The 13,217-nt window shown below is 36.8% G+C and overlaps 1 protein-coding gene across 3 annotated transcripts in view; it reads left to right on the top strand.

Annotated features, from left to right (window-relative positions):
* The window catches only part of FAM117B (family with sequence similarity 117 member B), a 93,043-nt gene that overhangs the window by 34,584 nt on the left and 45,242 nt on the right, over positions 1-13,217 (top strand). For all 3 annotated transcript variants that reach the window (XM_036858795.1, XM_036858796.1, XM_036858797.1), the window contains exon 2: positions 9,705-9,856. In XM_036858795.1, coding sequence (XP_036714690.1) covers positions 9,705-9,856 — 152 coding nt within the window. The remainder of the gene's footprint in view (positions 1-9,704; positions 9,857-13,217) is intronic.

A 13,217-nucleotide genomic window follows, 5' to 3' on the forward strand; every position in this document is an offset into this window, starting at 1 on the left:
ACCTAAAATTTACATGAAAATGCAAAGACCTAAAATTTATGATGAAACGCAAATAGTCAAAACAATAGTGAAAAATAATAATTACAGTTGGCAAGCTTATACTATATGCCTGTGAACAGAGAGGTCAGTAGAACAGAACATCTAGAAGTAGCCCACACATTTCAGTAAAGGTTCAACAGATGGTTCTGAAACAGATGGTAGAGGGTATAATCTTTGGCCCGTTCCTCAAACTATACACAAAAATGAAATCTAAATGGGTCAAAGATCTAAATTTGAAAGCTAAAATTGGTAAATGTCTAGAAGAAAACATAGGAGCAAATCTTCTTTATCTTGGGGTAGGCAAAGATTTCTTAAGACACAAAGAACTATTAACACACAGACTATTAACAGAAGTAGTTGATAAATTGTATAATATGGAAATTAAAAATTGCTTTTCCGAAAACATTATTAAAATTAAAACACACCTCAGACTAGGCACAAATGCTCACATACATATATTTGACAAAGGACTTGCATCCAGAATACATGAGTCCAGTTTGAGACAAATCACCAAATTTAAAAAGGGACAATGGATTTGATCAGACACCTCACCAAAGAAGACATATGAACGGCCAAAAAGCACTTAAAAGTGCTCAATCTCATTAGTCATTGGAGAAATGTAAATTAAAGCCACAGTGAGATACCTTTACACATTTACTAGAATAACTAAAATGGAAAAAACCTCACAATACTAAATGTTGATGAGGGTGTGAGTAACTGCAACTCTTACGTACTCTTGGTTGGAATGTAAAATGGTACAACCAGTTTGGAAAACATTTTGGCAGTGAAATAAAAAGTGAGACCCTACTATCCTTTGACCCAGCATTTCCACTATTTCTCCAAGAGAAATGGAAACATATATCAACAAAAAGACTTGTCCAGGAATGCTTTATTTTTAATAGTGAAACACAGGAAGAATGTCCATCAACAGGCTATTGTAGTATATTGCATTTGTCTGGGTTCTCCAGAGAAACATAACTGATAGGATATACAGTATATATTGTATATATCATATATATATCAATATATATTTACATCCTATTGACACATTAGATAGATAGGTAGGTAGACAGATAGATAGATAGATAGATAGGAATTTATTATAAGGAATTGGCTCACGTGGTTATGGAGGTTGAGAAGTACCACCATCCGCAGCCTGCAAGCTGGAAACCCAGAAGTGTCAGTGGTATAGTTCTAGTCTGAGTCCAAAGGCCTGAGAACCAGGAGAACTGATGCTGAGTCTGAGTCTGAGTCCAAGTCTGAAGGCAGAAGACCAGTGTCCTGGCTTGAAGGCAGTCATGCAGGGAGAGAGCAGATTTTCCCTTACCCAACCTTTTTCTATTCAGGTCTCCTGTGGATTGGATGAGGCTTATACATGTTGGGGAGGGCAATCTGCTTTACTTAGTCCAGCAATTCAAATATTAGTCTCATCCAGAAACACCCTCCCAGACACACCTAGAATAATGTTTAACCACCTATCTGGGCACCCCATGGCCCGGTCAAGTTGACATAAAAGTAACCATCATGTATTTCCATTCAATGAAGTACTCTTCAGCAATAGTAGAAAGGAATGAACCGCTAATACACAAAAAGATGAATCTCACAGGCATTGTACTGAGTGAAAGAAGTCAGACACAAAAGAGTATATACTATATGATTACATTTATATGACATTTTAAAAAAGGCAAAACTTACCTCTGACAAGAGAGCAGGTCAGAGTTTACCTCGGCCCAAGGGTGGAGAGGTTGACATCAAAGGGGCATGAGGAATCATTTTAGGGTAATGGCAGTATTCTAGATCTTGATTGTGATGGTGATTAAATGGCTATTTATTTTTCAAAACTCTTCAAAATTGTACACTAAAAAAGGGTTAATTTCATTTTATGTAAATTAAACCTCATGTTTAACAAAAAATAATTGCTAAATAGATTTTTTTAAAAAATTTTGTTGGCATGTAGTTGATTTTTAATGTTGTGTTAGTTTCTGCTGTACAGCAAAGTGACTCAGTTATACGTATACATATATCCACTCTTTTTTAGATTCTTTTTCCCATATAGGCCATTACAGAGTATTGAGTAGAGTTCCCTGTGTTATACAGTAGGTCCCTATTAGTTATCTATTTTATATATACTAGTGTGTATATGTCAATCTCAATCTTCCAATTTATCCCTCTCCCCCCCTTACCCCCAGTAACCATAAGTTTGTTTTCTACATCTGTAACTCTATTTCTGTTTTGTAGATAAGTTCATTTGTACACTTTTTTAAGATTCCACATACAAGCAATATCATATGGTATTTGTCTTTTCTGTGTCTGCCTTACTTCACTCAGTATGACAATCTCTAGGTCCATCCATGTTGCTAAAAATGGCATTATTTCATTCTTTTTTATGGCTGAGTAGTATTCCATTGTATATATGTGCCACATCTTCTTTATCCATTCCTCTGTCGATGAACATGTAGGTTGCTTCCATGTCCTGGCTATTGTAAATTAGATTTTTAAATGCCTAGACCTTTTTTTGTTACCATGTCTATAGGAAATCAGTTTGATTAAATTAATCATTTAGTTCTTATTAGGGTTAATTTATTAATTTGGTACTACTGTGCGTGCAACAGTTATTCATTATGTTACCTGTTAATGTTTCATTGAAAACTTAATTGAAAAGTTAACTGAAGAAGAAACATGGAAATAACCGAAGAAGATACGAAGTTAGAAATAAATTATGGAAAAACATACTTTTTTCCTACATTTCCCTTAATAGATTATAAATAAGTTGTCATGTAAGTTTATCATTTCAAAACATAGTTTTTAATATCTTTAATATTCCATTATATATTTTCCATCCGTTTCCTTGACCTCCAATTTTGGACATATGATTTATGGTATTTACTATTGCAAATGTTATGAATGTCTTTGAATTTAAAGCCCTTTTCCACATTTAATTATTCTATTTACATGCCTAGATAGAGAGTTGTTGAATCAAAGAATATGAGTTTTTAAAATATAGGTAATAAGTTCACATGTAAAATTTAAAAGGTATAATTAGAAAGACAGTGAAATATCTCCCTTGTACCTCTTTGTCTGCCAGCCATCCAGTTCCCCTTTCTGGAGGTAGCCGTTGTCATCAGTTTTTTATATTTCTTTCCAGAGACATTTTAAGTGTGTGTGTAGGAGGAGGAAGTTTAGCCAGTGGATGAATAGGCATATACTTTTATAAGAATTTAATCATACTGTGTGTGCTAATTAAGATAAAAATCAGCTACGTTGAATTTTACTAGAATTTAATAAAAGAAAAGGAAGCTAAAATGAAATCAAAGGAATCTCCCTCAATTTAAATGTTTCTTGGGAATTCCCTGGTGGTCCAGTGGCTGGGACTCTGTGCTTTCACTGCTGCTTTCACTGCGGAGGGCCTGAGTTCAATCCCTGGTCGGGGAACTAAGATCCCTCCTGCAAGCCACACAGCACAGCCAAAAACATTTTCTTCATCAGAAGGAAAGATCTCTTTAAGATTAGGAAAAAAGATTATGATTAATATTTTAAAAATACTAGTAACGTATAAAAGAAATATAAATTGCCAGTAAAATTAATATTATAGAAGTCAATAATTGAAATGCAAATAAAATGGTATTTTTAATCTTTGGGAAGATTGGAAAAAATTGACAAAATATACTTAAGAGGGGGCTTCCCTGGTGGCGCAGTGGTTACGAATCTGCCTGCCAATGCCACACTACTGAGCCCGCGTGCCTAGAGCCCGTGCTCCACAACAAGAGAAGCCACCGCAGTGAGAAGCCTGCACACTGCAATGAAGAGTAGTCCCCGCTTGCTGCAACTAGAGAAAGCCCCACGCACAGCAACAGACCCAACACAGCCAAAAATATATATATATATACATATATATATATATTAAAAAAAATACTTAAGAATGTGGGCAAATGAGTATTCTTGTGAGGGCAAAATCCTTTCTGGTGGAAGGCAATTTGGCAGTACTTAAAATTTTAATGTGTATATATCCTTGGATATAAAATTTGATGTCGGGGCTTCCCCGGTGGCGCAGTGGTTGAGAGTCTGCCTGCTAATGCAGGGGACACGGGTTCGAGCCCTGGTCTGGGAAGATCCCACGTGCCGCGGAGCGACTAAGCCCGTGAGCCACAGCTACTGAGCCTGCGCGTCTGGAGCCTGTGCTCCGCAACAAGAGATGCCGCGATAGTGAGAGGCCCGCGCACCGCGATGAGGAGTGGCCCCCGCTTGCCGCAAGTAGAGAAAGTCCTCGCACAGAAACGACCCAACACAGCCAAAAATAAATAAATAAATAAATATTAAAAAAAAATTTGATGTCTAGAAATTTTTTCATAAAGAGATAATTAAGAAGGGCAAGTTCCCGTTCCACTTTGTGGAGGTCCTCGCCTGTGCCGGGGGATGCCTTAACGACAGAGGTCAAGCCCAGACTGAGGGTGGGCGCACAGACAAGGCCCTGCTGCAGAAGATGAAAGGCATCCACGCTGACGTCCCCGTGTGGCTCCCGGAGACCAGTGCCCACGTGCAGGAGCTGTACCAGGAGTGGCTGGATGGTACTCACTGCCCCCCGAGTCCAGGAAGCCCTGCATACCGCATACCAGGGCCCAGAGCATCCTGCTAACAGCCGAGACATCAAGTGGTGAAGGTTGAGGAGGCTGGGAGGCAGGCCTGTCAGCTGCCGAGGATGGAGGAGCTACCACATGTGGGTATCAGAGACACATGAAGAAAACAGCTCAGCTTTTCTCTTACTACTGCGGTTTTTCAGAATTCTCTGCTACCCCCATTTGTCAGCAGCCCCCTCCCTCAGTTCAAAGAGGTGCTATCTTCGTAATATTTGTGTGATTGGAATATTTTAACATGAGAGAAGGGTGCCCCAATTTGAGTTTCCTTTAAGACTGAAAAATTCCAAAGAACAAGAATGGAGACAGACTACTGTCTTTTAGGCTTAAAAAAAAATCCAAAAAGTGTCCTGTGAAGAGCTAAGACCCCAGAAGTTCTGATTCACATGCCTCAGAGAGATTTGATGTGGAAATGACAGGAAGCTGGCAGGCTGCGGGGGTGTGTGGTCTGCCAGTTGGCTCTTCTTTTTACCCACTTATTTTGTTCCTGAAATGTTTTTGCCAGAATGTGAATAAACTACATCCTTTTGGGAAAAAAAATTGAGATAATTAAGTAAACATAAAAGGATATATATCTGCCACTGAAAATGTCCATCAATATGGGATTAAGTTATGATGTATCCATTCAATAGGATACTATTCAGCTATTAAAAATGGTGATGTGGGGACTTCCCTAGTGGTGCAGTGGTTAGGAATCCGCCTTCCAGTGCAGGGGACACGGGTTCGAGCCCTGGTCCGGGAAGATCCCACATGCCACGGAGCAACTAAGCCCATGAGGCACAGCTACTGAGCCTGCGCTCTAGAGCCCGCGAGCTACAACTACTGAGCCCACGTGCCACAGCTACTGAAGCCCGCGCGCCTAGAGCCCGTGCTCTTCAACAAGAGAAGCCACCGCCAATGAAAAGCCTGCGCACCGCAACAAAGAGTAGACCCCACTCGCCGCAACTAGAGAAAGCTGGCGTGCAGCAACGAAGACCCAACGCAGCCAAAATAAATAAATAAATAAAATAAATTTTTAAAAATGGTGATGTATTGTAGATTCATATTTATTACAGTGGCAATAGGTCCTCGACATGCCCTTTTTCTTTCTCAACAATAAGTAATAGCATGCCTAATGGGACCTCATTTATATAAAATTGTACGTCTGTGTAAGTGTAGACAGATTTCTGGAAAATAAATACTCATTAAAATGGTTATCTCTTGAGTGGTGGCCTATTGGGATTTTGTGTGTGTGTGTGTGTTTAAATACTGTTAGTTTTCTATATACTAAGTATTTATCATTTTTTATACATGAAGAAGGAAAGATTTTTTCCCCTTTCCGAACAAATGCATATGTCTAGTTTATCCCTTCTGCTTGTTAAATGACTTTGTGGATAGCAAGAAATATAGCTTTTAAGCCAGTACCTGATCAAGTTCTGCAAATACCTAAATCTAACAAGGTCTGTAGAACCTTTGTAATGTAATACCTAAGGGCCATGGTTTGAGATGCTCTACTACTGCCATTGAAGTTACCCAGGAACTAGCTGAACTGGTGCAGATAGTTGGGGAGTTCTGAACTCCAGAGCCCAGGGCATTGACTGAAATTTTTAATGCCACACCCGGCTGTAGCTAACTTCTTTTAAGACTTGATTTTTAAAGAACAAAGTCAAGTTTGAACTTCTTTTGTTTTGATTTACTTTTTCTCAGCTTTGTTTAGGTATAATTGATAAATAAAATTGTAAGATATATAAAGCATACCTCGTAAGGATTTAATATATGTAAGCACTGTGAAAAGATGTCTCCCATCTAGTTCATTAACACATCCATCACCGCACATATCTATCTTTTTTTGTTTGTGTGAGAGAACATTTAAGTTCTACTCTCTTCGCAGATTTCACTTATATAATATAGTGTTACCAACTGTAGTCACCATGCTATACATTTACACCTCAGACCTTATTTATTCATCTTATAGCTGAAACTTTACACCCTTTCATCAGCCTTTCCCTGTTTTCCCCATACCCCTGGCAATCATTTCTCCTACTCTCTGTTTCTATGAGTTTGATTTTTGAAAAAAGATTATACATATAAGTGATACCATGCAGTATTAGTTTTTGTTGATTTACTTTGGGTTAACAAAAGAGTATCTGAATTTATTGCATGCACCTGCCGTTGCTGATAGAAACATTAGAAGTCATTCTCTTCTCTTCATATATGTCAGGTATTATTTTAATCATTCGATTGCGGGGGGAAGTAAAATTCCTGCCCTTCAAAATCTCAGTCTCTCCTAGAGCACTGGGACAGTCAAGAGACCATTTCAGTGAACCGTGCTATGGCAGCACACAGGAGGGCTTTTGACCCAGATGTTGATGTGTTTCTTGGGTTTGAGTGGCTGTTCAAGGAAGATTTTCCAGAGGAAACATTTGAACTGAATTTTCAATTTCAGTTCAGACATCCAGACTGAAGTTTGAAAGATTAAACATGAATTAGCCAAACCCAGGAAAGGGATATGAGGATTATGTAGGCAGAGGCAAAAGCCTGTAGGCATGCAGGGTCTGGCACATGTTGGGAACTGCAAGTCCATTCAGCGTGATCGGGATTTGAGGCAGTGCAGGCAAGAAAGGAAGGCTGGAGAAGCCAGGTCATGAAGGATCTTGTTAGCTGTCAAAGAGTTTCTTCCTCTGGACTTCCTTGTAAATACAGCCTTTGTTCATGTAGGTTGGGATTCTTTGAGTCATCTTTGACTCTTTGAGGCTCCCTCCCTTCCCTTAAACTCCCTTATAATTAGGCACCAAATCTTGTCAATTTTGGGAACTTGGATTGAAATGGAATGATGACAAGCTAGATGTAGACTCTGTGTTCTTTATGGCAGGCTGTAACTTAATCTTTTCAATTTCTAGGGCTTAGCGCTGGCTCACAGACCCTTAAAAATGTCTAAATGAAGGGAGTTCAAAAGAGAAAATGTTTAGTATTTTTACATGTGACCATGTATAACTTCTCTGTTCTCCATTTTGTTATAGAAAATCTAATGGTCTTAGGAGGCCTGGTTGAAAAGTCAGCACTTGGATAATTTAAAATCTTGAAAATGGAATCAGACCTGTTAGTAAGATCTATTTGATCAGTGCACTGGTGGGTGACTGAAGCAATGTTATAGTCAGGGAAGAAAAGTGTCAGACAGCTTTTAACAATTTGATTTTAATGAGTATACACCAGTTTACATAGTGTGTGTGCCTTTTTTTTTTTTTTTTTTTGTGGCCAAGAACAATCTTCTTCTGACTATCACAGTAGAGATTAATTTTTTAGTTAGAGGAAAAATCGTGAACATGTATATTTATTGCTTTTCACTTGTCACAGTTAATAATGTGGGTACATGCTTCCTTGAACTTATGGGTATGTATTGTATTTATCTTGTGTTTAACTATAAGAGGAAGACTGTATGCAGAGATGATTCGCATTTCAAACAATTAGGCATTGTTGTAGTGAAATAGTTGTGCAATTTTGAAAACAAATTATGTATCTGAGGCACATCTTGTGAAACAACTTTTATGATTATCAGCAACACAGCTGCTAAAAGTATTATCTTGGCGGAATTGAATCTTTTGTTATTTGGGTCACATAACCAGCAACTGAACTTTTATACTTGTAACTATATAAGACCCTTATTAAGAAATAATATAAGTAGAAGAGAGGTGTCTTAAAGTGTTTTCATATATGGCCTTAAGAAGAACAAGGTGTTTGTTATCATATAGAGCTAGAGTGATAATATTATAATATAATCCTACTCACGCATATATTTGTTTGATATTTTTAAACCCCTTAATTTTTTATTTTAATTTATTATTATTATATTATTATTATTATTATTTTGGCTGCGCCACACGGCATGTGGGATCTTAGTTCCCCAACCAGGGATTGAACCCATGCCCCCTGCAGTGGAAGCACGGAGTCTTAACCACTGGACCGCCAGGGAAGTCCCTTAATTTTTTAATTCTTAAAGCATAAATTAGCTAAGCCTATCGCCTTCTCCCTTCCAAAAGAAAAAAATGGAGATATGAGACTGTTTTTTTATACATCACCTCTAACTTCCCATTACCTCTAGTTTTTTTTGTTTTGTTTTGTTTTGTTTTTAGTTTTGGCTTATATCTAAATACATATCCTGTAGCTTGAAATGGAAAATATATTTGCATATGTGGCTTTAAGTATAGCTCCTATAGGCTGGTTAGTATGGTTTCTTACAGTCTATTTATTGTAACAAAAATTAAGATATGTGCCTTACAGTGCTAATTAAAATGGAATTTCACCTGTAACTTTATCTTAGCTGCCTTATATCCTTTTGAGTATAGGTGGTATAATGATAAATGAGTATTTTACATATTATACCTACTTAATCTTAAAACCAAGATGAACATTTTTTAAATGGATAGATATACATTTGTCTTATTTTCTTTTTTTTTTTTTTGTAGAGATAATTGTAGTTGTAAGAAATAACGCGGAGATCTTTTGTACGCTTTGCCCTTTTTTCTCCAGTGATAACATTTTGTAGAACTCTATAGTATTTTGACATTGTACAATCCACTGCTCTCATTCAGATTTCTTCAGTTTTACTTGTACTTATTTGTGTGTGTTGAATTCTATACTGCTTAATCTCATTTGTATGTTTGTATATTCACCACCACAGTGAAGATACTGAATAGTTCCCTATCACCAGGGTCCCACATGTTGCCCTTTTATAACACCTACTTCTCTCCTGCCACTTCACCTTCCCTCCCCTATCTTATTAGTGGACCCCTGGCAACCACTGATCTTTCTTCCATTTCTAAAAGTTCCTCATTTCAAAAATGTTGTACAAATGAAATCATACAGCAGGTAACCATTTGAGATTGACTATTTTTACTCAGTATAATTCTCTGGAGATTCATCGAAGTTTGTGTGAATCAATAGCTTATTCTTTTTATTACTCACTTTTTGTATTTAAGTTAGAGAAGCTCTACATAGTTTCTACTTTGTTTCCTTCCTAATCTATTTTTTAAATAAATGTATTTGTCTTAATTCTAGGTGACAAAGCAAGACCGCCTTCCTCCAGCCCCTCTAGCATCATCCGCCGTACCTCCTCCCTGGATACACTTGCTGCTCCGTACCTTGCAGGGCACTGGCCTCGTGATGGTCATGGGCAAGCTGCTCCTTGCATGCGGGACAAGGCCACACAGGTAGGGTTATTACAGTTCTTATCTTGAAGTGTTTCACTCTGAAACCATTTCTCATAATATTATTTGTTCCACTCTGTGCTCAAATTCATAAAATATTAGTGTGTATTAGCATTATGTGGGAAGCTTATCAAGAGTGCAGATCCCCAGGCTTGACCTTCAGATATTCTCTAGTAGGTTTTGGTTGAGGCTTGGGAATGTGCATTTTAAACAGTACCCAAAGTAATTCCGATACATACAGATAATATATGCACATACTTTTCTCTCACTTACTTTTTTTTTTTTTTTTTTGCCTGTGGCTTAGTTCCCCGACCGGGGATCAAACCTGGGCCCCGACAGTGAAAGTGCAGAGTCCTAACCACTGGAGCGGCAGGGAATTCCCCTCCCACTTACTCTTTATAGTCAGTTCAGAACATCACAATATATTTAATATACAGAATTTGGACTTAAAAATCTGTTACAGTAAAGATTACTTTAGTTTCCATCCAACCTTATATTTTTGTGCCCAAAAATCTTCATGTGTTGCAAGATGGGGATTATATTCTATTGCTGGTAGAGTCTGTAAATGTAAATATCGTGACAAAGGGACTCTGGAAGCAAAGTTTTGTACTTTTAAATTCATAAAAAGTTTTAATTAAAAAAATCTTAAGAGATCATTTGATGTACCTCCTAGTCTTACAGATGAGGAAACTAAAGTCCAAAATCATAGAGCCAGTTGATGATGCGTCTCAGTTAGGTGTAGTTTCTGTCATAGCAAATTAGTACAATTATAATTAATTAAATATTTGTCTAGTCATTTATTTAATGTTTCTCATATTCATTAGATGGTGCTCCCATGAAGGCAGGAACTGTATCTGGCTTGTTCATTTCTATATTTTCATCCTCAGGACTTAGTACTGTACCTGATGGAATAAACACTCAAGGAATATTTGCAAAGGATTGAATGAGCAGAACAGTTAAAGCTTTATGGCTAGTGAAGAAAGAAAATCATTTAAAGAGTTAAAAGATTCTTTATACTGATAGTTGAAAATCAGCTAAGGTACATCTTGATTTAGACTTCAAATTTACATCACTGATGGTTGCTTGATCTCAGCACTTTGTGGGAGAATATCCTTTTACAAGACCAAGTAAATACACTTTGCAGTGTTTTTTGGATTTACATACTGGTTTCTAGAATTCCAGATGTTCCTGGTGGACTTAGTTTGTTTTCTGTTCTGATACTCTTGAAACTGAGCCCCATTGTTAGGGTAGATGCTTGGGATTCGAAATTACCTTGAAGGTTATACTCCAGTTGCAACTACAGAAATGAAAATGCAGAGTCTGTACTCATTAAAAGTAATGAATCTTTTCTGAAATTGTGACTTTTTAAACCAAAGAGTTCTGTAGAACTCTGCATTTATTCAAAATCTGTAACTTTGCTGAGATTAGGGCACATTGTATAGAAAATGAATACAAGTTATTTTCCCACTTTGGTTATTACAGAATATTGAGCAGCATTCCCTGTGCTATACAGTAGAATTTGAAAAAGACTAGGTACATGTATATGTATAACTGAATCACTTTGCTGTACACATTGTTAATCAGCTATGCTCCAATATAAAATTAAAAACTAACACAACATTGTTAATCAGTTATGCTCTAATATAAAAATTTAAAAATGAATACAGTCTCTACTTGCTTTCTGCTTAATCCACAGGTCATGTTTAAATTAGTATGGGTGCATTTCCTTGAACATTTCTGCAACCCTCTTTCTTTGCTCTGCAGTTTCAGGTTCAGTGGGTTGAGATACTTTGTCTTACCAGTAAGAATATACATTCTAATAAGCCGTTGGGAGCCCCTTGATCTGTAGAAGCAGTTCAGTAAGTCTTTTCAGCAAGTTGCTGTGACCTAGCTCTGGCTACCACTTGACTGGTGTTCCTGTTTTTTCTTTTGTTTGGAACGCTTTCCCACCACTTGCCTGGACAGCTTACACTCTGATGCTTACAGCAGCCTCCCCCGATCCCATAGAACCTTGCCTACCTACTTTCCCTGTCCTTCCAGGTTGGATTAGGTGCCTTTCTTAGGGAACCTCAGTCATCACATATCATAATTGGCTATTTATTCCTTCTGTCCTAGAAAAAACTCTTTGAGAATAAAAACTCTCTAACTCCAGTACCTAGTCTAGTGCCTGATACATTAGAAGATGCATAATAGCTTTCCAGTATACAATGTAAAATTGAACAAAATTGAAACATGCTTAAGTAAAACTCAATTTTACTTTTTATTAATACCCGAGTGTCTTATAATAAAGGCACAGCTTCTTAGTTGAACAAAGAAAGCAATTATCTTTTGAATTAGGAGTTTAAGTAAAATTAATGATTTTGCCGAGTATTTTTTCCTGCCTGAACATCTTATCACTGAAATTAACAAAGCTGTCTTTTGCTCTTTATGCTTATTTTTACCTTACCGTCTAATATTCTTGTTCTCATCTTTAATTTGTTCTTAAATCTATAGGAGACTTTTATATTCCTTTGCTTTTCCTTGAATTTTTATACTTAAAATTAATATCTTTAGTAATTTCTCTAATTTTTAAAAATTTTTATTGGGGAAAAAAGTCCCAAGTTTATAGAAGAGTCCCAAGAGTAGTAGATTGAACACCCTATACGCCTCACCTATGTTTACCAATAAACATTTTTGCATATTTTGTTTTCTTTGTGTATATATAATTGTTATTATTACAGTTGTTATTATTTGCTAATTGTTAATAATTTACAGAAATTCTGACTCTTCTCAAATACTTCAGGATGTATATGAACAAAGACTTAAAAAATATTACCAAAGTAATTATCAAATTCAGGAGATTTAACATTGATACAATGCTACTATTTAATATGTGATACATAGACACATTTTTTTTCAGTTTCTCCCATAAGCTAGGACCCAGTGAAGGAGCACATGTGGCATTTAGATATCATGTTTCTTTAGAATCCTTTAAACTGGAACAGTTTCTCAGCTTTTCTTTGTCTTTCATGACATTGATATTTTTAAGAGTGCAAGCTAGTATTTTTGTTGAATCTTCTCAGCCTGGGTTTATCTGTTTTTTAAACTATTAGATTCAGTAATAACATTTTTGGCAGGAGTACTATATGTGTTGTGTGTTCCTCTCTGTGCATGTGCATCAAGAGGTGCCCGATGTCAGTAATGTTAAGCTTGACCCACCAGATTCTCTTTGTAACTGTATATACATAGTCTGTGGGGAAATATTTGAGACTGTAAATATCCTGTTCCCCAACAAGCTTTCATGCATTGGTTTTGGCATTCATTGATGATTCTTGCTTGAATCAACAATTACTGTAGTACTTCCAAATGATGATTTTCTAACTCT

This window comes from Balaenoptera musculus, chromosome 7, assembly GCF_009873245.2.
Source record: "Balaenoptera musculus isolate JJ_BM4_2016_0621 chromosome 7, mBalMus1.pri.v3, whole genome shotgun sequence".
Lineage (NCBI taxonomy): Eukaryota > Metazoa > Chordata > Mammalia > Artiodactyla > Balaenopteridae > Balaenoptera > Balaenoptera musculus.